The sequence below is a fragment of the Triplophysa rosa genome, linkage group LG23 (assembly GCF_024868665.1).
Source record: "Triplophysa rosa linkage group LG23, Trosa_1v2, whole genome shotgun sequence".
Lineage (NCBI taxonomy): Eukaryota > Metazoa > Chordata > Actinopteri > Cypriniformes > Nemacheilidae > Triplophysa > Triplophysa rosa.
Genome location: NC_079912.1, coordinates 8161954 through 8189483, shown reverse-complemented (window position 1 = coordinate 8189483; position 27530 = coordinate 8161954). Strand labels below are relative to the sequence as shown.

At 37.1% G+C, this 27530-nt stretch overlaps 1 protein-coding gene across 2 annotated transcripts; it reads left to right on the top strand.

Moving 5' to 3' along the window:
- Positions 1-87: 87 nt before the first annotated feature.
- On the top strand, positions 88-27301 carry itgb1a (integrin, beta 1a). 2 transcript variants are annotated; one of them, XM_057323068.1, is made up of 17 exons: positions 88-375; positions 16933-16999; positions 17344-17429; positions 18752-18971; positions 19102-19272; positions 20160-20398; positions 20560-20715; positions 20809-20904; positions 21486-21575; positions 21657-21797; positions 21895-22097; positions 23341-23579; positions 23712-23934; positions 24031-24263; positions 24653-24819; positions 25564-25641; positions 25987-27301. In XM_057323068.1, exons 2-16 carry the CDS (start codon positions 16933-16935, stop codon positions 25639-25641), a joined length of 2409 nt encoding a protein of 802 aa, XP_057179051.1. In that variant the 5' UTR covers positions 88-375; the 3' UTR covers positions 25987-27301. The 2 variants fall into 2 exon arrangements, with proteins under 2 accessions (XP_057179051.1, XP_057179052.1); XM_057323069.1 differs by lacking the exon at positions 25564-25641 and having other exon boundaries at positions 89-375.
- Positions 27302-27530: the final 229 nt, after the last annotated feature.

Here is a 27530-nt window from a genome sequence, read left to right as displayed (position 1 = left end):
TTGCTAAAATGAGGGCGTGACGTCATAAAGCAGAGCTGATGACGCAGTGAGGTATTTCCTGTAGGGGCGGGATCTGCAAGAGGGGCTCCTCTCTCTCTCTCTCTCTCACTCCCGTCTGCTGACCTCATACCATTTCATCCAGACGTTTATAAAGCCTTCTTTTACAATGCATACGCGCAGACGATCAAACACGCCCTTTTAACTTTGTGGAGTATTTTAAAGCGGACGGATACAAAATGGATTGTTTCGTGTGATTTGTTTTTACTGAAGGATTTATGACACGCTGTTTTTGTTGAGGATAAGAAGAAGAATAGCCTACACGTTGACAAAAGACGCCTATGAGGCTTCGAAAGTGAAGAAGAAAAAAGCCACAAGGTAAAGTTGTAATATGACTACCGAATGAAATGACACAATTTTCCCAGCGTTTAATTTGAATTTGTTGAATGAAAATGATAAAGTGCTGCCTAAAATACATGTTTATGTGACGTGAAGAGAGAAATATGTGTGAAGTTGCCCGTGTCGCTGCGCAGGCGTGAATAACGGTCCGCGTTACAGATATTTTTGGGTGGGTTTATAAAAAGCTTCTGTAGCTTTGCAACCAGTGTCGTGCTTCAGTCTCAGATGTAACGTATTTTGCCTTCCTTGCTCACAACAGGACCAAAAGGGCTAAATCGACTGACTACTTTTTCTGTTGTATTGTTCTTTAGGTCCCATCTGTTTTCACCATCAATAAATGTAGCACAACCACACTTGTTGCTGAGGGCAATGTTTATTTTTATTATGTTGACCCATCCAACGTCCATTTAACTGGCCTTCATTAACATTGTGTCATTCCTTTATTTATTTGTATTATTTATAACGTATTACGAAAAAGTAGCTGTGACTTATCCATTTATTGAACGTCTGTATGACGTCATTTAACGTATCAATAAACTAGTGTTAGTTCATGCAGCCAATTAAAAACGTTTTAATCAGTTGCTTGACCTGACTGTATGCAAAAAAATAATAAATAACCAACTAATGTAACAAAACTGAGGCTTCTGTTGACTTCAATTGGTTAGCTAATGAATTCGGTCATTAGCTTCCCAGGAAAATGCATTTAAGTGCTAGTATTTTAGACACGTTCTGTGGTATTGATTTGAACTTATTAAGTCATTAAATATTCCTGCTAAGCCTTACTAAAGGTCTTTTCATCCTTAACTGTTCAGATAGTAAAATATGGTCTACCCAGTTGTTATTTTTACAAATGACTCGTTCCAGAATTGATTATATGTTGGACAAGAGACATTTTTTACCAGATTTTTAACTGAGAAGTATTTGTTTACAATCTGTTTCTAAAATAGGACCAAAGCGCAGATCTCAAAGTGATATTTTAGTCTTGCTAAAGCTCTCAGGATCATTTGAAATGTCAATAAGCCATGAAACTGCCTAATGCACGGCACAAACTGCATTGATTAATTGGATTCAGTTATACCCTTGTACCCGTTTTAATCTCAAAAGGACGTCTGCTTCCTTTGTCCTGTAGGACAAGTCTGCATCTGACAGGAGAGGAGATTTTTTAATCATGTAAGTGGTGGGTTGGACTCTAGTCGGGAGAATAAATCAGGTGTATTTTGCTGTGTGGTCAGTTGCATCTGTTAGCTGAATATACATGACTTTTAACCTTAACAACAGCTGACGGACAGAAAAAAATAACTATTCCTGGACCTTTAACAGAGCAGATGTGTCCTGCTTTTATTTATACTTAGTTGGTCATTCAAAAATGTCTCAGTGTTGATGAAAACATTGAAGTGCACTTGATAGTGTCACTCATGAGTGGTTTGTTTTTCTTACAAGAAGTTTGTTTTTGTCGGGGTGAAAAGGAATTTATAAACAAACTGAGATCCAGCGTTTATTTTCAGACTTGAGCGTTTAGAGTATGGAGGACTAAACCTGCAAAAATTATAAATAAATAAATGTATAAATAAATAAATATATAAACGAATAAATGTAATAATATGAAAATAAATAAAGGAATGAATGGTTTGATAAAAGAAAATAATTCGTTTTAGCTATTATTGATCTTAGCTTTAACTTTTCTTTTCATTTTTTAAATTGATTTATTATTTTTTGTGTCCATTTTTTAATTATTTTTAATTATTAATTATTTTTAATTTTAGATTATTTTATTTATCATTTCCTTTTATTTTTACATTTATTTATTTATACGTTTATTTATTTTTATATTTATTTATTATCGCATGTATTTATTTCCACTTTTATTTATTTATTCTTGAATTTATTCTTACTTTTCTGTGTCTTGTATGATAATTAGATGGGTTGGTCTTGCCTACTATTGGTTCAGCGTAGATTGAAGCGTTTGATCGATTACTCTTGACTTGTTTTGGACTAACGTCACGTCACTCACTGATCGTTTGCTTCGTGTATAACGTTAAGTAACTATGGCGGGCGCACAATTAGCAAGAGAGTTACAGCATTTAGCCAATGAAGTCGATAACCATGCATCAAATGACTGTGTGTCATTTAGATTAGGTGCGCTTATTGATGATTTATTACAGATTGACGGCGAGATAAATGATAAAGTTCTTCCTCGGTTGTTAGCCTCTTTGCAGCACATTCAAAGTCTGTGCGAGTCAGAGGGTGCTATGCTATGGTGGCGTTGCAGTTCAACTGGTGAAAATCATAAAGCACAAAATGTAATAAGGTTTAACTACACAGATGAGCTTGTAAACCGAAGTCGCAAGCTAACACTTTGTCAAAGTGATAGTTATAAGCAGCCTTTCGGTTAGAAAAAGCGTAAAGATTTAATGTAACATGATGTAACAATGTAAATTAATTGAGACATAGTGAACTTAAGTCACAAGTTAACACGGTAGTAATGAGCATCGTTCTTTCACTACAGGGGCCATCAAATGGAAACCATTCCTTCTAAAAAGACGTAGTTACTAAACGGTACTCGTAAACTACATTTCATAAGAGATAAATAACACAGAGGTCACAAGTTAAGACGGGCATGTTCCCTTGATTCATCCAGCTGCATATTGTTGTGTGACATCTTGATATTATTGCAAAGATCTACAGCAGCTAGCATTGAGAAATAGCTTAGTGTGATTGTTACCGTAGTGACACGCTGCCTCGCTTTATTGCATGGGTACGAATCCCGTGTCAAATCGCTTTATTTATTTTTTCACCTCACTTCAGCCGTTACGGACGATCATACCAATAATTTGCAATCTTAACAAGAATGTCAAAATCATGTAACAAGAAATGCTGTTTTTATTAGACATCTTAATATCAAGTCGTCTTGTGCTTTCAGAATAGACGAATCTGCTGAGGTCGTTCATGCACCTCTTTGGCAGAGGACCTGTAACCGCAACTTGGTCACCACCTTAGCACCCTCTGACTCGCACAGATTTTGAAGAACTTTGTCATTTATCTCACCGTCAATCTGTAATAAAACATCAATAAGCGCACCTAATCTGAATGACACATAGTCATTTGATGCATGGTTATCGACTTCATTGGCTAAATGCCGTAACTCTCTAGCTAATTGTGCGCACGCCATAGTTACTTAACCTTATACACGAAGCAAACGATCAGTGAGTGACGTGACGTTAGTCCAAAACAAGTCAAGAGTAATCGATCAAACGCTTCAATCTACGCTGAACCAATAGTAGGCAAGACCAACCCATCTAATTATCATACAAGACACAGAAAAGTAAGAATAAATACAAGAATAAATAAATAAAAGTGGAAATAAATACATGCGATAATAAATAAATATAAAAATAAATAAACGTATAAATAAATAAATGTAAAAATAAAAGGAAATGATAAATAAAATAATCTAAAAATAAAATAATAATTAAAAATAATTAAAAAATGGACACAAAAAATAATAAATCAATTTAAAAAATGAAAAGAAAAGTTAAAGCTAAGATCAATAATAGCTAAAACGAATTATTTTCTTTTATCAAACCATTCATTCCTTTATTTATTTTCATATTATTAGATTTATTCGTTTACATATTTATTTATTTATACATTTATTTATTTATAATTTTTGCAGGTTTAGTCCTCCATACTAGAGAGTATACCTCACTAATAATTAAGTGAAGTTCAAGATTATTGTAAGTGTCTTTCACAGCAACAATTTGGATATGCGTTCTTATTAGTATACTATTTTACATTTTAGAATAAGACTAAAATGGTAAAAAAATTGAAATAACATAAATGTATACAAAATAAATGTTGTCACATATTGTGTAGTATAACCACATAATTCACCTTTACATCAAAAGATCAGGAGAAAAATAAGTCAATTCAGTAAAGTGTTCTATATTATTAGATGTAGCCAAGTGAACATTAATTACTCTGGAAATCTATGGAAAGCTTCCCTCATACATTTATTGAACTCTCAGCAGAAATATTTATAGGAACTGATCCAAGCATTGTTTTCCTGGCAGGTCCGATTGCAGTGCAGAAAGATTATAAACAATGTTTTGCAGTCATTTTGAAAGGAGCTTTGATCCAGAGTCCAGAGGATGCTCCACTTTAGCATCTATTGTCTTTACTTATGCACATATGACATAAGGGCTCTCAACAGCAGGGCTGCTTTTGAAAGTATCTGAAACAGTTGAAACCTAAGTTTAATTCTCACTCAAGTCACAAATTAAATATGGTTATACCGTATGGTTTACAGTATAATATTTTGATATTTTGTTTAATTGAATTGGAATGGTTTTCTAATGACCATATATGCTTTATACATTTATTTTGATTAAATACATTGTAGGCTGTGTGGGTTTTTGATAAGCTGTCGGATGTAAATTTTAAAACGCGTGTTATATATGGAGAATGCATTGGTTTTAAAAATGAATTAATATATGATTTAGCTAATTAAGATTATCTTATTGGTGTTTTTGTTTTTAGAGTGCTTCATGTACATTAATAGATTATATTATCACTATTTTCTCTAAAAGGTAAACATTTTTTTTTGTTTTGTGGGTTAAAACGTGAGCTGTCTCCATGCTACAGTCTGTACATATCTCATTCAACCCCTGTTGAATGTTCAGTTGAATACATGGAAAACAGGCCCCTTCTAATCTGATCTTCTTGTTTGCCCCCTCCCTGTTTCCTGTGAGCGGTCCGCTCCTGCATGATCTCTGTTCTCGTTGCTCTGTACCGATCAGCCAATGAAAAAGAACCTCTTTTCGGTGGTGTACAATGTGAGCAGTATTCACGCGAGTCAACAGAGGTCACGTAGTAAATTAGCTTGAAATTGAACTGTGATGGCATGGTAAATGCAGTATTGTGTAAACTCTCTGCTGTTTAAATGATCGCCATGTCAAACTCATACACGAACCTCAAGAAAACAATATATTATGTATGCTGACTTGTATTCAGCATGTTATATATTAACACGGTTATATGCCAGCTGAAGTACTGCACACTTAGCCTTATTATGCAAAGTTTATATAAATGGTTGAATTGTAACCAAACAAGTGACTGGCAGTTGCCCTCATGTAAACTACATTAAGTTTTATGGCCAGGGCTTCACAGAAGGGGGGCTGTGGCTTTTAGCCAGACTACATGCTGCTTTCCTATGTGATCCTAGGGGAAGATTCCTGCAAAGCAAGAGAATTAAAGCTAACGCAACGTTTTAAAGGGACTACTCAGGCAGAAGCAATTGTATTAGGATGGTCCTGGAGCCTGTAATGTCTGCCACCGGTCTAAGAAGCATAATAAATCACGGCCAGCATATTGTATGCATTATATGTGAGGTAGCATTTATGGGGGTTGATTCTAACCATCCAGCCTTCAATTGGAATCATTTGAGTTGAGTATGGTTTGTTGGCTCTGGGGGAGATGCTGGGAACGGGGGGTACAATCCTTTCTTCTGGTTTTAGGGTAAACACATCTCATGGATTCCAGGGTTTTTTAAGGAAGATGGTTGAGTTTGTGGTTTGCTACAGATGAACTAAAGGGGTGGTGCTCAGGGTGGGACCAAGATAGTTGCAAACAGAGGGATAAAGAGTGGGAGTTTAGTTCTACTTCAGTTTTAAAGATCAGCTTTAATATTATGTCATTTTGACATAGGACCACTGTAGACTGATCACAGGTTACAGTGTGGCATATTAAGAATTTATTATTACTGATCCTAAAGCGGGATAGTAAAATCAGAGATTATTTAATCTTTGAGCCAGTAAACATCAACCCAGGACACCACTGCTCCACTAAAAACCAGTCAGAACTCCTTTGCAACCGCATAGCAACCCTTGAAATGTTAAATGTAAAAATCTAGTTTCTTGTTTACATACTGTAAACATGCATTAGACACGGTTTTGTTCATGTCGATTTTGAATTGTGGCAGGGTATTTAATATCTAATGCAGCAGAAAGTGGTATTGACCCAGTATGACTTTGAGAGATGGCCATTAGCTTTAGCATGATCAATATTTCCCTAAAGGTTCCTTTAATAGACAGGTAGAAAGCAAAAGCCATATTCACAGCTTGACTTTGTACTTTAGGTATAGAAACATGTCATTTTTATTCTTTACAGAATAATTTTATGCTGTATAAACTCAGCATTTAAAATAAAGGTGCAACACAATGATCATTTTTGGCTATATGGTTACATAAAGAACCTTTAAGGTGATTGTTCACCCAAAAATGAAAATGCTGTCTTCATTTACTCACCCTCTTGTCATTTCAAACCTTTATGACTTTCTTTCTTTCGCAAGAACACAAAAGAAGATATTTTGAAGAAAGTTTGTAACCGAACAGCACTGGCCTCAATTCACTTCTATTGTATATGAACACAAAACCCATGCAAGTGAATGGGGTCCAGTTAACTACATTTTTTAAATGTCTTTGTTGTGTTCTGCGGAAGAAAGAAACTCATACAGGTCTGAAATGACAAGAGTAAATGATGACAGAATTTTTATTTTTGGGTGAACTATCCCTTTAACATCTGCAGAAACATTCTGTTTTTTATGGAAAAGGTTTTATAAATTTAAAAAAAGGTAAGAAATAAATCTTTTAGAAACCTTAACTTAAAGAAACAGTTCACCCAAAGTGAAAATTCTGTCATCATTTACTCACCCTCGAGTTGTTCCAAATCTGTATAAATTTCTTTGTTCTGAACACAGAGAAAGATATTTGGAAGAATGCTTATAACCAAACAGTTCTTGGCCACCATTTATAAGAGAATACACCAATAAGCATGCTCCAAATGTTCTTGTTCTTTTACTGTACCTTAGCTTGTAAAGCATGTGATAACAGTGTCAATCAAAAATTCAACAAATTAGTAATGCTAAGTGGATTGTGGATTGGTCCACTATAGTCTGGAGTGGTACCGGTCAGTCGGTACTGACCTCTGCAGTCAAGAGCAAGGTGTCTTAATATATGGATGATGAAAGGGCGGTTTCCTGGACAGGGCTTAAATCTAGTCCCAGCCTAATTTAACACAGTGTTTGCGCCACATTAATTTCACCGTGGCGGGCCACCACACCAAAAATCCCATTCATTCATATTTTGTCCGCGTATGACGACAAACCTAGCGTCTTTTTGGATAAACTGTTCATTCAGTGGGAAAATTGCAGGGAGAAGCCAAAGACACTAAATGGAAAGCCGTAACTGTCATGAAACGCAGGTAAGAACCCAATTGCAGGCAGCGGGGATGAAGGGGTTAACAAAAACGTTATTCAACAGAAGATAAACACAAAACAAGAACCCACGTGGGGGTAAAACAATAACAAGGGATAAACAGGGACAAAGACTAACTAAATACTAGACTAACAAACAAAAGACAAGAACTAAACTCAACACTTACAACGATGAGACAGGGGAATCCACAACAGGAACACAAACATGAGCAGACGGTAAGCACGACATGAAACCACGTTGCAACCACACCAAACACAATGACCGAACACAGGACAATGAAACATGAGGGTATATATAGGGAGAGACAAACGAGGGATAACGACACAGGGCAGGTGTGGGTAATGAAACACTCAGGGAAGGATGACAAGGAAACGAGATGGCGGGAACAGAGACGAGACACTGGAGAGAACGTATGTTATTGTCAAAAGGACAATAATATGTTTCTCTCCACACATAACCAAAGGCTTTGTCATGACTCTGCTACAGGACCAAGAAAAACATGACTAAATGAAGCAGAGCCATGACAGTAACAGCTAATGCTTATGCCCTGGCTTCTGCTCATTGAGGTATGTGTGGTGATTTTATCAGACGATGTGTCTTGGTTATAAAACAGAACTGACAACAGAAACAGAAAATATCTAAATGACAACTGCAAGCTGTATGTAATGTTCAGAGAGTAAAATTGAGACGGGTCTGAAGTTGCAACTTTTGCTGCCTTCACACCCGCTTGGAAATTTGATAATTCCCCCTTCAACCCGGAAATAATTAATGGTGTTCTTTTAATGTTAAAAGATACTTGTAATATTTTAATGCTACTAAATCATTAGGGTTAGGGTTATATCTAAAACATATCTAAAATATATCAGTGCAATTGTTTTGTCTCAAGATGACTACCAGTCCTGGTTTAAGATAATCCCTGTCCGGGAAACCGCCCCATAATGTTGATGACAATTTGGTAATATTCAAATGAAATGAACACATTTTTATTACATTCACTAAAATACAAACAAGCTAAGAAAACGTAACTTCAAGAATCTCTAATAAAGTCTTATCTTCGCGTTATCAGTAGTATGTTTAGATATGTATCAAGTATGTTTAGATATTGTTACCAAAAACTTTTACAGTTTGATAAGAAAATGAAAAATAGATCTTTAAATGAGCAAGCGAGGGAGGAAAGGAAGACTTTCCTCTACGCTGCAGGCAGATTGTTAAACCTGGACTTCATTACACACTCCCCCACTTTTTAAGGAATATTATGTCATGGTTGTGTTTGGCCAACTTCTAAGGAAAGAGGATGAACTGAGCATTTGTGGGCATTCGTTCTAATACCTCTTTCCCAGTCCAGAGTAGAAAAAGGATGAAAGTGTAGACGAGAAAGAGAGAGAGAGATCTTTCCACAGTCTGTCTGGACTGAAGGTGGGATCTCAGTGTCCCAGAGCGGATGGCTTCCTGTTATTTTATCTTCTTTCCTTTTTTGTGTTTAGGACAAAATATGCTTTCACTGTACTGGGACTTAAGTCTTGCTGTTTGTGAATGTGCCAAAGAAAACAACTAGAAGAAAGTTCAAAAACACTCCAAAACGATTTAGACGAGGACTGATTTATTTTAATTTATTTTAATTCATGACATTGTTGTCTTCAATGTTCTCATCAGAACATGTGGCCAGTGGGCCACAATCTGCTAAGAAATCTACCAGGCATTTCAACACTCTGTGGATGGCAGGCTTGTTGCGATAGTCGGTGTCACCGTGATACGCGGTGTCCACCCGCCTACCGATTACATCACTTGTCCACCGCGGCACCGACCCCCACCGTCAATTTTAAATTTTAATAGTAATAAATCACTTAGTTTAGTTAAAGACCAGACTGCGCATCTGAATGCGACTGCTGCATTCAGCGTAAGCGGAACAAGTGTCGCAGCAAAGATCAGCAGCAGGAGTCAGATTTTCTTCATCATCTGAGGAGAGTGAAGTGCTGACTGACAAGATGATGGCGGAGGCTTTTCTGGCAAAGAACATATTACTTTGCCATTTATTTAAAATAAACGTTTTTCATTTCGTAATCCTTTCTTATTTGTTTCTTGTTTATTTATTTAACATAAACGTTTTTCTTATTCGTATTCGTTTCTTGTTGATTTATTTATTTGTTGCACAATGTGTGCCGTGATTACTCGTTTTGTTATATAGGCAATTTATCTAACGTAAATGTTTTTATTTTCATTTCTTATTTATTTTTTGCTTGATGCGTGCCGTGATTATACGTTTTGTAAGGTCTGTGTTTAATATAAGCAAATGTCATTGTACTTTTTTTTTGTTTTGTGTGTTTTTATTAAGAAAGATATTGAAAAAATGTCATCACTGCAACATCCCTAGTGGATGGCGATATCATTCCCATGATGCTTTTTGTGACCTCCCCCCTGCATTCTTGTGTCCAGCTGTGAAACCTCATTGAGCAGAAACAGATAATGTTATTTTCTGCTCAACCCTTATTCCTTAGTCCACACAGGGCTCTAGACTAACTTTTTGCACTGGCTGCACTGGTGCGCCTTTTTTTCTTAGGTGCACCAGCACAAAAGTTAGGTGCACCCAAATGTTCGACCGCATCGCATTTAACACCGCAGTTTTACCAGTTCACTTAACAATCTGGTCAACATAAAGTTCTTTATTTGAAGCACAATTCTACAAGAAAGGTAACTTACTGAAAAAGTGTTGGTGCTTAAAGTGCTTCAGTGAACTGAAATTTAAACTTAAAACATCTCAAGATAAATGGACCAGGGCTTGACATAACCTGGGAGGTTGATGGCTCCGTGTCAGAGCATTGCTTATGATTTTCGGACGGATCAGGACTTGACATTATTCACAAAAAAATTGTCAATCGTTCTTTTCATCTTCTCTCATCATCCGCGCTACATCCACTCTGTTTAACTGACGGGCCTACAGGCTCCTCCCCTCTCTGTCTGACTGCAGCACATGCATTTTCACATGAACACACCAGAGGTTGGGCTAGACTTTTTTATTGTCCGTCATTTTGACTGACAGGCTCGTCAAAAATCCGTCATAATCTATTATTACCCGTCACTATGGTGCAAGGTGGCGTTAGGTGGTAATTAGTATGTTCGTGACGTCATCACGATGTACTTGCGTCTCGGAACTTGTTGTATATTTTAACTGAATGCCCAATAAAGGCGTTGTTGTTTATATTCATCTATATATTTAATGTTTATGTTCATATGTGATTCGATCTGGGAAAACCTAACACATGGTGCAAATGTATATATTACAGTTTTTGATACCATATTCAAGCCCTCTCCAAATCAGTTTTTATTTTGCTCATACCTTGTGTATGTAACAAAAGTTATGGCTGAGGTCGGCTGAAGCGCTAGGATTTTCAGGAACGGAATTTGGAGAAAAATGGGTTTAAAGTTAAGTGATGAAAATAAAAGCACAACAGTATCAGAAGTAAAAGTCACTTTACAGTGGTAAAAGTCTTACTCTAATAACAATTTAATTAAAAAAAATTCCTAGTGTTGAAGTCTATAAAAATACTGTACAAAACCGTTTGAATAAAACGAAAGTAAGGAAAATGGTGCGGGCACACTTAAAGAACGAGAGCTCTGCCATTATCACTACACCAGGAAACTCGCAAACATTACGGACAACAACTAATAAGCAGTGAAGCAAGTTTTACGTTGTTTATCATGTGCATAGTGTCTGGACTTTTGATCATCCCTTGTATGTTTTGCGATCGGATAACTCCCGGTGCTGCAGACGGGGAGCTCTGTCATCTCACGAAAACATTGAATGAAAAAACTTTGCATGCCGTAGTTTACACAGGACTGGCGGGAAATGTGCATTGATACTCCTTCATTCTTCATGTTATGTAGTTTACTTTGATAGGTGAACTGTCTTTCCCACGTCTCAGCGCGACATCCGACGGGTTTTCTCAGATCGCATCACATATGTCTAGTCAGTAACAATGACAGGTGAAAACACGCACGTCCCTTCGCGAGCATATCGCGCTCTAATGAAGGGAAACAGGGAGTTACAAATTGCCCTCATTGTAATCCGTCAAAATGACGGACGGACAGACGGCCTTCAGGTTTTTCCGTCACTGGTAAAAAAAATCTGTCAATGACAGAGAATTTTCGGTTAACGTGACCTCTGGTACGCACACACGTACAGGAAAACCTGGACCAATCAGAGGGGGGTCCGCCCTTCACTATCTCTGATTGGTTTAGACCAGGAGTCTTCAACTAAAATCGCTTGAGGTCCAGTAAACAAACCCTCCTTACCGGCCGAGGGCCGGACAATTAAATACCTAAAAACATGAATTGATGGTTTTTGGCAGACCAAAGAAATAAACATGTCTTTTTATATCTATACGACAGCATAACAGTGTCTGACAACAATATAATGAAGGAAAATGTGCAAAATGCCCTAATCTCTAAACCTGAACTGAACATACATTCATTTCAACATTAACAACTATATTCAACATCAATTAACATGAAGTCGTGACTGATCATCCTCTGATAACATTTCAGCTCTTCTTGTGGCTGTTGCAGCTGAAAGGGGGGTTTGTTTAATATTTTCTTTTAGTTCATGTCTTTATTTTCCTTCTAAACGTGTTTCACACGCAGCCTTCATGCACTCCACTGTATTCTTAGTGAACATTCATATGCTCGTTGTTGGGTGGTAAGTGAGTGAGGGAGGACCCGTGTATAGATCGCTACTACTGGGCTTTGAGCTGATATATTTTCTGTGTCCTTACCTCGGACTGCTGCGGGTAAGTTTCTTCATAGTGTCTATGTCTAGTTTCATAATGCCGTTTAAGGTTTCCACTTTTGACAACCACGACAGACTCCGAGCAAATGAGACAAACCGGCCTCGTGCATGTTGATGCAGGAAGAATAAATGCAAATCTCTCGACCCATTCATCTCGGAAAACATGGTTTTCAGCATCAACTTTTCTAACTTTTGAAAAGGACATTGTTTTTCAGTCACTGACAGTTACATCTGTCTGCGCGCTGTGCAGCGAGTCTGTCGCGGCTCTCTTCTCTCCACGACGTTGACGTCTGTACGTAGCAACAGTGCGCATATGTTAACGTTAACTGTCCGTGGCGCCTTAGGACCCAAACTGCTACTGAGCGGACCTTGATGTGCCTGCTATAAATTTGATTGCATTAGAAAATAATGTTAGGCGTTCATTTATTTATTACGTCAAAAGGCTTGGAGTTCCGGACGGACGCATCTCGCGGTCCGCATTCGGACCAGAGTCCGCTAGTTGGTGACCCCTGGTTTAGACCATGATATGGGCCTAATGTGTGTCTGTTGTTGAATCACAGGGAGACTTTCAGAGTCGCGGAGACTTTTTTCTCCCTCGCACGGCTGGTCGCACCGGTGCGACCTCAGATTTTTTTTAGTCGCACCATTGAGAAATAAGGTCGCACATGCGACCAAATTGGTCGCACTCTAGAGCCCTACCACACTACTTGTTTTGTTTGAAAACGCATCATTTTCTCTTCTTTTTGACCTTCTGTTCACACGGAGACTGTTTTTGTTGATGAAAATGAAGCTTTTTGAAAAAGCTCTCCATAGTGGATACATTTGAAAACACTGTTTTTACATTGCAGTGTGGACTATGAAAACAGAGACGTTCGAAAATTCTGTCATCATTGCTCACCCTCAGATTGTTCCAAACCTGTATAAATGTCTTTGTTTTGTTAAACACAAAGGAAGATATTAGGAAGAATGTCTTTAAGCAAACAGATCTCATCCCCCATTTACTGCCATAGTAGGGAAAATAAATACTATGGGAGTCGATGGGAGATGAGATCTGTTTGCTTAATGACATTCTTCCAAATATCTTCCTCTGTGTTTAGCGGAACAAAGAAATACAGGTTTGAAACAATCTAAGGGTGAGTAAATGATGACAGAATTTTAATTTTTGGGTGAACTGTCCCTTTAAACTCAAAATGGTCAAATAAATGGACAAATCAATGAAACAATCAAGGTATAAATAATAGGTAAAATAAGACTCAAAAACTTACATCTGAATAAGGCTTCATCTAAATGCCATTACACAGATACTTAAAAGTGCCCAGATAAAGCAAGTGATTTTACTGGTACTGACTAGTTCAGTGTCTCTGTGTAACTGGAAGCTGACCGACTTGCTTCTGAGTTTAACTCCAGCGTGGCTTCACCGAGTTACAGTAAACTCTTGGTGACACGCGGGCTAATCTGGTCTTTCTGTCCGACATGCTGTCTGCACGCTGTGTGTATAAAAAGCACACACATTTACTCCCAGTGACTGAGTTACTCCGGACTTTGCTTGTGGAAATACTGAGTGTAACAACTTGCAGAGGTGTTATAAGGTTACTTATGATTTAATCTCGACTGCCACAGTTCCCACAGTGGCCCGCTTTAGTGTTCAACAGAGTGGAATTTCTGTAAAGCCACCTCATCTCTGCCCATTGAGCTTAATGGAAACCACATGCACTGCATCGAGTGGGGGAGAAATATGCAGTTTCAGACTCACACTGGACGGCCCACATGAGCTAACGGTGTTTTTGTTTCCAGTCAATTTGTAACACTGGTTCTAGTTTTGTTCATGATTTGTTTGAACTTTTCTTTTGACTTTTGTTTGTTTTTTATTGTAATTAGAGACATATTGACCAACAATCGGTATTGGACGATAAAAGCATTTTTTCACGCTATCGGCCGATGATCAGGGCTGATATATCCTGTCAATCAAAAGAGGACAGAAAATTGCAATGAATTTGTGCTCTGTGTATAGAAAATGTTAAGAAACATCGCCAGTTTGATGTTCAATATTAATAGTCATTACAGTATATGAATTAATAACATTCTGAAAGTTAAGAAATATTCATTTAATCTTCAGAATCGATATCGGCAGATAACTCTCTGAATAATCAGCCATCGGTGGAGAAATTAAGTATCAGTGCATCTCTAATTGTAATATTTCAATTGTTTTAATCTGGGTGATGTAATGATAAATTATTGTAATGTGCTTGTTCAACGCCTTTAACTTGGAAGGAAATGGAAATGGAAAAAAACAACCAGCAAAGGGTTCTCTTCAAAAATATTAATGCATATGATTCTGATAACTTGATTTTGATGTTGTCAGCTGCTGATAATTTTAAGGACAATTCACTTTAAAGTAGACGCCGCTGTCCCGGCTAATCTGTCCAAAGTGCTTTGAAGCCAAACAGAGGGATCATTTATTAACCAGACACAACAAAGTCTTGTGGGACACACCAATCAATAATGCTTTACCTGGCAGGATGGCGAACAGCCATTTGTGCTATCAGCAGGCAAAAGTTCTCAGAATCCATTGAGAGAGATCACTGCGGGCCAGTTTTACAGGAACTTCTTTCTGCACAAAATGAGCCTGAATTTTTTATAGCCATAATAAATGTCATGAAATAACATTATGAGTCAGTTCAATGTCAATGTGGTGTTGTACTGCGGATAAAATAGCACAGTTGTGCACATGGTCTCTTATACAGCGTGTCATTTATAGTCCAGGTATGTCCTGCCCCTGAACCCCGGTTCTGTTATAGTTCTGTGACATTCATCTCAATGTCAAACAAGTCCCAATCGACGTGAATTGACCCAGTATTATTTCTGGCAGAGGAAAGAGCTATGAGGAAATGACCTGACTGCGAATGACCGTCATTTTTTTCCAGAAATGGCATTCGAGAGGAGGTATTTAAATTAGCCCAGCCAGCGGTTCCTCTTCCAGGGGCTGAGAATAGACATACTCACCCCTCAGATTGTTCCAAACCTGCATACATTTCTTTGTTCTGCTAAACACAAAGGAAGATATTTGTAAGAATGTCAGTAACCAAACATTCATCATCCCCCATTGAATCCCAAAGTATTTTTTTTCCTACTATGGCAGTTAAAGGGGGATGAGTTGGATGTTTGGTTACTGACATTTTTCCAAATATCTGCCTTTGTGTTTAGCAGATCAAAGAATTTTACACAGGTTTGGAACAATCTGAGGATGTGTAAATGATGACAGAACGTTCATTTTTGGGTGAACTATCCCTTTAAGTACACTTAAGAAAATGTGAAGTATATTTTAAGTATACCTTAGGTAGCATGTATACTAATATCAGTGTACTAGTAGTATAGGTCTTTTTGTAAATATAATATTGAAATAAGACATGGGACTAAATTGGCTTAGTTTTTAGTTCATGTGTATAGTCAGTAGTGAGTAAACAACTAAAGCAACTACACTACAAGTGAATTTAGAGATATACCGATAGCTTACCAGTTAAACACCTGTAGCACGTTTTTACTTTATCGAAGTACACGTTTAAGTATACTCTCAGTGAACTACTATAGTTTTTATACTGCAAATGTATGTTTTATGTGAACTTTTTTTTTTAACGTTTTAATATTTATATATTATTTTCCACTTTGAGTCACTACAGTGTTCCTATTATTAATTTATGAATATTAGCAAAGTCCGTATTTTTTTTTACTTGAAATATGCGTTTAACTGTAATTTAACTTGATTTAAAACTATATCTCCATCAAGATGCATGTAACATGTAGCGGGTACACAATGTGCACGAGTCAAGGAGGAATAATCCAAAAGGGGTCTTTTAATAAATCCACAAGAGAACAACTGAAACAACACGTAACATCAAACAGTACCGAACATTGAACTAATGCAAACACAAGTCTTACGAATACTTGTAATTTTAATTTCTTAGATGTACACAAAGTATGTTTCTGAGAAGTACTGTACATAAAACGTAGTCTGAAAGTATACTTATTTATTTTTTAGTTTAAAAGAAGTAATAGCACACTGGAATAAACTTTTTTGTAAGGGCTAGCATGTAAAACATTATAAATACTGTGTAAATTGGTATCTATCGTATCGCTGCTGTCCTTCTGAAACCTTGTATATCCATATTTCGTGATTTTTGCCGTAAATCATTATTATTAGTCTTCACCCTTTATGTTTGTCACTGAGTTTTGTAAATATCTATCCAATAAAAAGTATTAAAAAGTGCTGGTCAACTTTCCTGAAAAACAATGAATTTCCGAGGTTTCGGAAGGACAGCAGCGAAATGCTGAACACCATGGTATTTTGATACATAGGTTGCGTGTATTTACATGGCACTTTGCTGTAAATGGTATCTAAAAAAACAAGTTGTTACCATGCGGTACAACGTTCAAACACCATGTTGGTGTTGTTATGCTTATGCTTCTTTTATTGTCTTGTTTCAGATGGACCTGAAGCTACTCTTCATATCAACATTATTAGGCATTATTTGTTACAGCAGTGCACAGCAAGGTAATGTGATGTGTTTGTGTTTGAGTCGATTCAGGTCACTCAGTTTTATACAGCTACTGTGTAATTCAATCAGAATTAATAAAGGGTCATTTTTACCAAGGCTAACTAACTGCCCTGACTCCAGTGAGCAATGCTCTTGTTCATGGTTAAATACTGATGTCATTACTCAAACGTCACTCCACCCAGCTTTTATCCATAATGGAAAACATAGAGTACTCATCTCTGGCATTAATTACAATGTGACAGAGTGATGTAAATGAATTCTCATTCATCGTTAGAGTGCTGCACGCTGATTTTATGCCTTTGCAATGCATGATGGGATGTGGCTCTTGTGTTTTCTGCAGAGGGCAATGAGTGCATCAAAGCCAATGCATTATCCTGTGGAGAGTGCATACAAGTGGGGGCTAAATGTGGATGGTGCACTGATACAGTAAGTAGCGTTCCAATACTGTGATCTCCTTTTTTTCTTAACCACAACATTTAAGGAGCACATTCACTAGCCAAATATATTGATTTATTAATTATTTTGAGAGAGAGAGAGAGAGAGAGAGAGAGAGAGAGAGAGAGAGAGAGAGAGAGAGAATCTTTAGAGGAAGAATATTCTTTACTCATTGTAATAAAACTGTTGCATTATTTTTATTACTGTATATGAATTCCAGTCTTGCAATTTCGTTGACTTGTTAAATAATTTGCCCAAAAATCTGTTCAGCCTCTGTAATGTAAAGGGTCATATTCATTCTGGATGACACATTCCTGTTCACACTCTACTGTCATATTTCAGCTGCCACGCTGCCAAATAACATTTGGATATGTGTAATGTCAGTAACACTAATGACATAAGACCATTGACATCCCACTGTGCTTCCAGACTGGAACAGCAAGGTACATTTTAGGAATGCTTGTTGTGATAACACAGGACTCCAAAATATCACATTGCATTGGAACATTTGCATCATTTGGGGACATTGAGAGAGAGTGTAACCCATTTGTTAGCTAAATTAAATAGTGCACTACTATACTTCTTATTGAATGTTTTTTATGTGTAGGCATGTTTTGCACTGCTAAGATTATGTTCGTCGCCATACAATATGTTACCAGTCAATGTTGATTTCAATACTACAGAAGAAACAAATACTTCTTTCTAAATCAAAATTTCTAACATTCTTTTAAGTTCCCAAGCAACTAATAAAGTAAACAAATAATTGCAAAATAAGAACAAAGAAACAAATTACAAGCAGTAGAACCAAGACTCAAATAAACTGAAACAAACAGTGCTTTTCATATATGCTTTTTATATACAATATATTATTATTAGTCACCCTTTATGTTTGTCACTGGGTTTTGTGAATATCCAATAAAACGTATTAAAAAGTATTCAAATTACATGTAAGGGCTAGCATGTAAAACGTTACTGTGTATTTCCAATTGTGATCAAACTGACTGGAAGAGGCCAATCAGAATTGAGTGTTCAAACAGACCATGGTATAAAATGATACATTTGCACATGTTTTTTTGTGAAGTATATTAAAATCACCACATAGACAGATAAACAACGTTAAAAACTTGATTTTCACCACAGGGGGACTTTAAAGCTCTAATCCGTACCTTTACCCTTAAGCAAAAATTGCTTAATACTAATCTTTACAGTTTTGAACACTCGTTTACGTATTTTTAACCCAAAAAAGTAACCGATTGGAGCTTTAAGTTAGCTTTGTGCAGTACCAACAGTTTTCTGCCCTCTGTCTTCAACAGGACTTTCTTAAACAGGGAGAACCCACATCGGCCCGCTGTGATGAGCTGGAGTCACTCCTGAAGAGAGGCTGTGCGGTCTCCAAAGTCGAGAACCCTCGTGGGAGTCAAAGGACCCTCAATAACAAGCCAGTGACCAATCGCAAGAAAGGAGCCGAAAAACTCCGACCCGAGGACATCACACAGATCCAGCCCCAGAAACTCAGCTTGAAACTCAGATCTGGTACATGTAACATTTTTATTAATGAGTCATTGATCCATTCATTTAATCTTTATCGGTCTGTGCAGAAAATTCTGGGAAGAAACACTGTTTTTATCCCTTATTGGAAGTTAAATGGATGTTATTCCTGTAGGTGAGCCTCAGAATATTAAACTGAAGTTCAAGAGGGCTGAGGACTATCCCATTGACCTGTACTACCTTATGGACCTGTCCTACTCTATGAAGGATGATTTGGAGAATGTCAAAAACCTGGGGACTAGTTTGATGCTGGAGATGTCCAAAATTACCTCAGATTTCAGAATTGGTGAGTCTTTTGAAGTACTTGTGAAAAACAATACTTTTCTGTAGTGTACCCTCATACAAAGAAAATATATTTGTATACATTTACTGACAATATTAAATCTATTGTAATACATTGTTAATAGAATATATTGAATAATACATAATAAATAAGTTGCGTTTCATGTATTGAAAAATGTACAATATGTAAAAATGTAATATGTATTTTATTTATTTGTATTATATTACTATTTATATGATATAACTTATTTATTATATGTTCATTTATTATTTGACATATTGCATTATCAGTACATTCCTATATATTTTGTAAGGGTTACTATAAAACCTTGGCAGCATTTAGCAATTACTGTAAAGATATAGTTATAAATTGAATGTCAATATAATGTATGTATTTTACGGTATATCGTGTAAAAATCAGTAATGTGCATTAGGACTGTCTCGATATTAGATTTTCACTGCCAGACAAATTTTTTATTGGATGTTTTTTAAAACAAAATTAATGATCCCATCAGTGAAATTCATCTTTTATTTTGTTTGATTTGTGTTTTGTTTGTTACTTGGTCAACAAATCACACTCACAATACAAGTGTATGGAGGCAGAGACAAAGTAACTCTTAAAGCAACATTTGGATGCTGAATAGTTTACGATATTGCGATATGTGTACAATTAACACAATATCGATCTTGTTTTTATCAATCTTGGTTTTTAATATAACGGTTATTGACCCTATCGGTATATTGTGACACCCTAATGTGCATATCTACTAGAAGCCTTTAAACAAGTCTCTAAAACATCGTTTGACTTCTTTTAATTTTAAATAATTATGAACTGTATTTAGACTGCCTATTTAGATGCCTTTTAAGCTAAAATGACTCAATTTCTGTCAGGTTTTGGCTCTTTTGTGGAGAAGACCGTCATGCCTTATATTAGCACCACTCCAGCCAAACTTCTTAACCCTTGTACTGGGGACCAAAACTGCACCAGTCCCTTCAGCTACAAAAATGTGCTGAAACTCACCAGCAATGGGCAGCAGTTCAATACTCTGGTGGGCCAGCAACAGATATCTGGTAATCTTGACTCACCTGAGGGAGGATTTGATGCTATCATGCAGGTGGCTGTTTGTGGGGTGAGTGAAAAACAAAATGAAGCCATCATTTGGTTTGCTTGTTTTTAAGTGCATTATTTTGTTCAGGGAGATGGAGTACGATGATTCGAATCCAATCAGTTTTTCTACTTTCAGCTCTGTGCTCCTTGGCCTCATTTCTTTTCTTTTTTTTACTTTCTCAGGAGCACATAGGCTGGAGAAACGTCACCCGTTTGTTGGTGTTCTCAACGGACGCAGGTTTCCACTTTGCCGGAGATGGAAAACTCGGTGGAATCGTTCTTCCCAACGATGGGAAATGCCACCTGGAAAACAACATGTACACAATGAGCCATTATTACGTATGTGTATGACATTTAGATTCTCTGGTTTGTCAGACTGATGGTTGTTTGACAAGTTAACGGAGGTTTCATTTCTCTTTTGTTCATTACCAGGATTATCCCTCCATCGCCCACTTGGTTCAGAAACTGAGCGAAAACAACATTCAGACCATATTTGCAATCACGGAAGAGTTTCAGCCTGTTTACAAGGTAGGTTTACACACTGTAGATTACTATCTTAATCTTGTGTTTGGAAACTATGTGTCCCGAGGAAGATCATTTTGTCTTTTTTCTGCTTTGCTGTAAGAAAGCCATTTGATTTTTGATTTTCCACCAGCCTTGTTGTCTATGCCTCAAACTTTTCTCAAAACTTGTCACACTTTTATTTAGTTGTGGTGTTTGCCAAGGACCGCATCACCGTTTGGCACCATTTGACAAAATATGAAATGCTCTCTCTTTCGTCAGTCGCTTTTTCTCCGGAAAATTAAAAAATCGAGTGTTTTTCTGTGTAGATTTGAAAGACTTTCCAAATGGGTAACTTGAAATAACAAACGCATCTGAAATATTTAATTATTGGTAACACAGTACAACGTACAATGTGTTTCAGGCATCTGAACAGTTCACTTCTCTATATTTGGAAAAGCCACAACCCCCAAAATAGTTTCTTACTCCCAACTTGGAAAAGACAAAGTCATAATTTAACGTTCCTGTCCGAGGGAATGCTGTAAAACAAACACCCAGTCTCTATGCCTGAGGTCCATGAATGTTTTCCTTTTTTACCCTTTCCACAGGAACTTAAAAACCTCATTCCCAAGTCTGCAGTGGGCACGCTGTCGGCAAACTCCAGCAATGTTATCAATCTTATTATTGATGCCTACAATGTGAGTACATCAGAACCATCGACAGTGTTTTGAAGGAATTTGACCAGAAAAAGCCTCTCACTAAAACTGGCTCTCTGTCAGTCTCTCTCCTCAGAGGTCATTCTGGAAAACAGTAAACTTCCTGAAGGCGTGACCATCACCTATCAATCACACTGCAAAAATGGAATAGTGAATGATGGTGAAAATGGAAGGAGATGCTCCAACATTTCCATTGGAGATGAGGTGAGAACAAATCAGCCACGTCCTCGAATTCTCAATCTATGTCTGCATGAAATAGAAATATAATACAGCTTTTTTTCTTATTTCAAATGTTTCCTAGGTATCCTTCAGCATTAATATCACAGCTCAGGGCTGCCCCAGACAAGGCAAGTCAGAAACCATTAAGATCAAACCCTTGGGCTTTACTGAGGAGGTCGAGATTGTGCTCTACTTTATCTGCGAGTGTGAGTGCCACAAACAAGGCATTAAAAACAGCGACTTGTGCCATAACGGAAATGGAACATTTGAGTGTGGAGCCTGCAGGTGAGAGTATACACATAACAATTGCAGTGTTTGTTTAGTCCTTATATATAATTTTTATTAATTTAGCTTTAATATTGTCCATTTTGTGTTTTTTGGCCAATGAATCACACTTCAAGGGGGTATAAGGACCGACAAACAGAATTTGTTACCATTGTGGCTTCTAGCATTATGTTATCATCGTGTTAGAAACATGCTAATCATGTTAGCATAATGCTAGCAACATGTTTATCGTTTTAGAATCATGTTAGCAACATGCTTATTGTGTTAGCATCATGCTAGTCTCGCGTAGCCAGACCTTCATACTGAAGGTTTGGAATTTATCGCTGCTTTCTTTGGCCAAGGCCTGCCCAATAGGTCATATGACTGACAGGTAAAGCAACCAATCATGTTTTGTATTGAGCCGCGTTAATGTTTAGAGGCGTGGAAGTGTCCCCGCAGTAACAGACCGGTGTAAATTCACGAACGTGTCAACTTAACAGCAACAAAATTATTATAAATTTATGCCGTGAACCTCGCATACTTTTAAGAATTAAGCATTTAGTCGATCGTGATGAATTCTTAAAGCAACCGTTGTAAACACGACAGCTTACTTCTTAGATCAGACGGCTTCGTGTTTTCCAGGCGGTCCGTTAAAGAACACGACACGCACGTCTACCGGAAATCCTGTGAAATTTAACCAATCAGATGACGACTTCGAACGTGCTGAAGTGTTTCCAAAAAAGTGTGCCATATGCATCAGACGTTCAGCCAACGGATCGTGGGTCTGAGGCTGAGACTAGCATCATGCTAACAACAGGTTAATAGTGTTAGCATCCTGCTAACGACATGTTAATTAAAGCTAACAACATACTAAGCCTGGTTTTCTTTAGACTTTAGTCTGGTTTTTACAGACTGGGGTAACATTATTTCATTCTATCATGTTAGAAAATGTTTAACCTAAAACCTTTCAAACTATTTTAAACTCTTCAAGCCAGGTTTTGTCAAGCCAACATAAAGTTTGTTCTCAAACTTTACTATCTAGTTTACAATATTATTATATGTACGTAGTATTAGGCTACTACAATATCAATAATCAATGTTTTTAATATCATGAAAATTTTCAATACCATTTTGACACTGCTAGTTTGTTCATTTATATCCACACAGATTTCGAGTAGAATATAAAACTGTTTTCCAGTTGTAATGTAGATTTTCCGAATGGGTACACACAATAAACTCACAGTTCTCACTGTGTTCCTTTCAGGTGCAATAAGGGACGTGTTGGCCGACAGTGTGAATGTCGTAAGGACGAGGTGTCCACCGAGGACCTGGACAAGAACTGCCGCAAGGACAATGGCACAGACATCTGCAGCAACAATGGCGAGTGCGTGTGCGGCACCTGCGAGTGCAAGAAGAGGGACAATCCCGAGGAACGCTACAGCGGCAAATACTGCGAGTGCGACAACTTCAACTGCGACCGTTCCAACAATAAACTCTGCGGAGGTACAGGAAGCTTTTCACGCAATAGGACATGAGTGTTGACGCTGCATTACTCAACAAGCCATTAACAGACAAAACAGTGAATAGCTCAAATGTGTTTATGATGATTCAACCAATCGTATCTCCTTCCTGTAGGACATGGCCGTTGTGAGTGCAGAGTGTGCATATGCGACGCTAACTACACTGGAAGTGCCTGTGACTGTTCTCTGGACACATCTACATGTTTAGCCTCAAACAAGCAGATCTGTAACGGCAGAGGAACCTGCGAGTGTGGGACCTGCAGGTGCACGGACCCTAAATTCCAGGGGCCCACCTGTGAGATCTGCCCCACCTGTCCTGGAGTCTGCACTGAGCATAAGTAAGTGACACTTTAAATTTTAATACAAATATTCCTGCAATATTCCAAGTGAGTTTCATGCTGTCCGAATGCATTAATGACACATTTCTGTCACAGGGAGTGTGTGCAGTGTCGGGCATTCGGCACAGGAGAGAAGAAAGACACTTGCGAGAGAGACTGTAGTTACTTTAACCTCATCAAGGTGAAGGACAGAGACAAGCTTCCTCAGCCCGTCCAGGCCTTCCCCCTTATGCACTGCAAGGAGAGAGACGCCAATGATTGCTGGTTCTACTACACCTACGCCGTTAACAACAACACTGAGAAGGAGGTCCATGTGGTGGAGGATTTAGGTGGGGTTGTGGAACAAAATGTATTTCATTTATTCATACTGTAGTGACATTGTGGAAATCTTACAAAAGCGCTACACTCTTAAAAATAAAGGTGCTTAAAAGGTTCTTCACAGCGATGCCATAGAAGAACAATTTTTGGTTCCACAAAGAACCATTCAGTCAAAGGTTCTTCAAAGAACCATTTCTTTCTTACATTTTTATAATCTGAAGAACCTTTTAACACCACAAGGAACCTTTTGTGAAACAGAAAGGTTCTTCAGATGTTAAAGGTTCTTTATGGCATCGAAGAACCTTTTAAAGCACCTTTTTTTTTTAGAGTGTACACCCTCATAAAAACAGATTTTAATTGGTATTTTTTTAATGTTTGATGTCTGTTTTTGTTTTATCAGAGTGTCCAGCTGGTCCTGACATCATCCCCATTGTGGCCGGTGTGGTCGCAGGCATCGTTCTGATTGGTTTAGCCCTGCTGCTGATCTGGAAGCTGCTCATGATCATTCACGACCGACGCGAGTTTGCCAAATTTGAGAAAGAGAAGATGAACGCCAAGTGGGACACGGTATGAAAGCTCACATTTAGCTAGAAAAAAAAGATTTATTTGATGATTTTAAAAGCAAATAGTCTGTATTTCATAGGATCAAGATATCTGAAGAATTGACGGATTATATCATTATTAGCTGTTTTGGTATTAATCAGCTGACAGGGGGAGCTGTGCGGATTTTAGACAAATGTGGAGCTGGAGGCTTTTGGATTTTCAAGGCCTCATTTTTCTGGGTGTGGCCTGGACGGTTGCGGTCAGTGTGGATGGTTCACTGCCGCCCCCTGCTGTTTGAAACACTGTTTTTTAGCACAGATGTGTGCGCTACTGTTAAGGCAAAAACGATGCAAAATCGTCAAAAAAAATGTTTTACTTATTTTTATCTTTCGGAAATAGTGATGAAGTGTAAAAAGTGCAAATAATCCTTTTATGTTTAATCATGCTTCATTTGCAAATACTCCTTTATAGTCTACTCTATACACAAAACAATATTTTAGCAGGGGATATTTTTTTTACACAGTTAAATGTATATTCTTTCATTCGTAGCTAGTAAACCCCAAAAATGAAATGATAATTTTCTCACCATTCATTTTTTGTCCCTAAAGGTATAATCCTAAGGTTGTATACATCTTGCATGCGGACAGACTGTTTCTTTTCTCTATAATATCACAACCATTGTACTTCTTGTCCTTTATTTGTTTTCTATCATTTGATCTCTTGTATTTCTTTATTTGTCCTTCATATCTGCCTCCTTTCTACCTGTAGACAGAGAATCCAATTTACAAGAGTCCTATTAATAAATTCAAGAATCCAAACTATGGTCGTAAAGCTGTTGCTCTTTAAGTTTGTATATCTCTCTTCTTTCTGCATTTTTTTTCAGTTTGTGCATGTGTGTGTAGTACCCAATGTCCTTTTCCCCATATTTTCCAAACATTAATACATTTTTTAATTTACCATCCCTGAATCAAAATATTGCAATATTTTCATGCATTGGGTGGAAATCACTAATCAGCTCCTGCATGGGCATTTGACAGTGCTGTGCAATACTTCAATGTTTGACGATACTTTTGTCCCTTATTATATATAGCAGGATGTCACACATATAGCTGCATGTGTTGATGTTTTGAGTTTAAGTGCACTGTACATTTGTTGCTTATTCTAAATATATTATTTTTGTTTATTTCGCAGGGAGAAAATCCTATTTATAAAAGCGCTGTAACAACTGTCATCAACCCCAAATATGAAGGGAAATAATGGACATCGATGTTAACCTCAAGAGTGTTTTGGAAGGAATGGGCCAGGGGGAGATTCTATATTTTCCCTTACATTGTTTTTCACATTTTCATGTTATTCTTTTAAACACAATATTGTAGTTTTAGGAAGCAGTATCTTATCAAGGACTGTCTGCCCCTCATCCTTTGCAAAATGTGTACAGTTTGTATAGACTTTTTATTTACATCTGTTTATTTTAACATTTCTCTTTTCACACAGAACAGATACATGTTTCTTTTCTTGAAGTGTTAAAGCATTTGACTTTAACCTGTGGTGCAAAGGGTTCCTCGAATCCCTGAAAGATTCCAAAAAACAACAACAAAACAAATGTCATGTTTGAAAATATCATATTTACTTTTTTTCATTATGTTTAAATGAAGTATCAACGAGAACTGTTATTATATATTGACAGAAGAAGACTTACACTGAAGTTTAGTGGATATTTCTTCTCTCTCATCATCACAGTAAACTGGAAAAGTGTGGCTTGTTTGGTAATAATCTATGCATACTTGTTCACTGTTATAGACTCTTTCACGCATTTCATGCCAAAAGCATCTTTAAGACAATTTAAAACATATTGCTTGTAGAATGGCACGTGTGTAGTGATCAGACGTTTAAGCTGAAAATATTGTCTGTGCATTTTATAGGTTATGAAAGGATTATGTGTTGAATTATCATGTGGCTCTTGATGAGTATTAGTGTATTCAGGTGATATCCTGTAGTATGAAGTTCACCGGTATGGAAGACAAATGCCATAAAATTACTCACTAGAAATGAGCAAAATCCACAAATGAAGGTTTTTAATCTTATGTTAAAGTTTTCACTTGGCATACTTTATCATCTCTGTCATTTGTAACTAAATACACATAAATCTGAAGTTGTAATGATTCATAAATATGAAGTAAGAAATTATGCTGTATGATGCAAAAATCTTTTGAGTAAGAGATACTTGGAAACATCTATAGTGAAAATGAAGAATTGGAGATGTGCAGATGTTCATATCTAATACTAAAAGGTACAAAAGTCCTGCTTTTTATATTGTTGTATTGGAATGTAACAGTAAGTTGTTAATTTAAAATTCATAAGAATAAAGACATAATCACGGAAGGAAAAAAGAGATACTCTGTAAAAACACCCCTGTGCTAAGCTTAAGATATTAGTTTGGTTTAAAGTGCCTTTTTCTGGTATTCTCAATATTGCCATTTTGAATGTATTTATTAAAAGAAAATATAAAACTACTGTTGTAATGTGTTCCTTTCTAACAACTAAATATTTTTATTTAGCCTACAAAGGTGAAATGTCCTGTAGTCTCTAATGTTGATCACTATTACACGCACTCTGAAATACTTGATTCTGATTGGACAATCGCTGCATTCCAAGGTCTGATATTCTCAGATAACAACCTCTCAAAACTAGTAAAACCTAAACCGGATGCTGCAAATCATTTTGACAGGCATGTT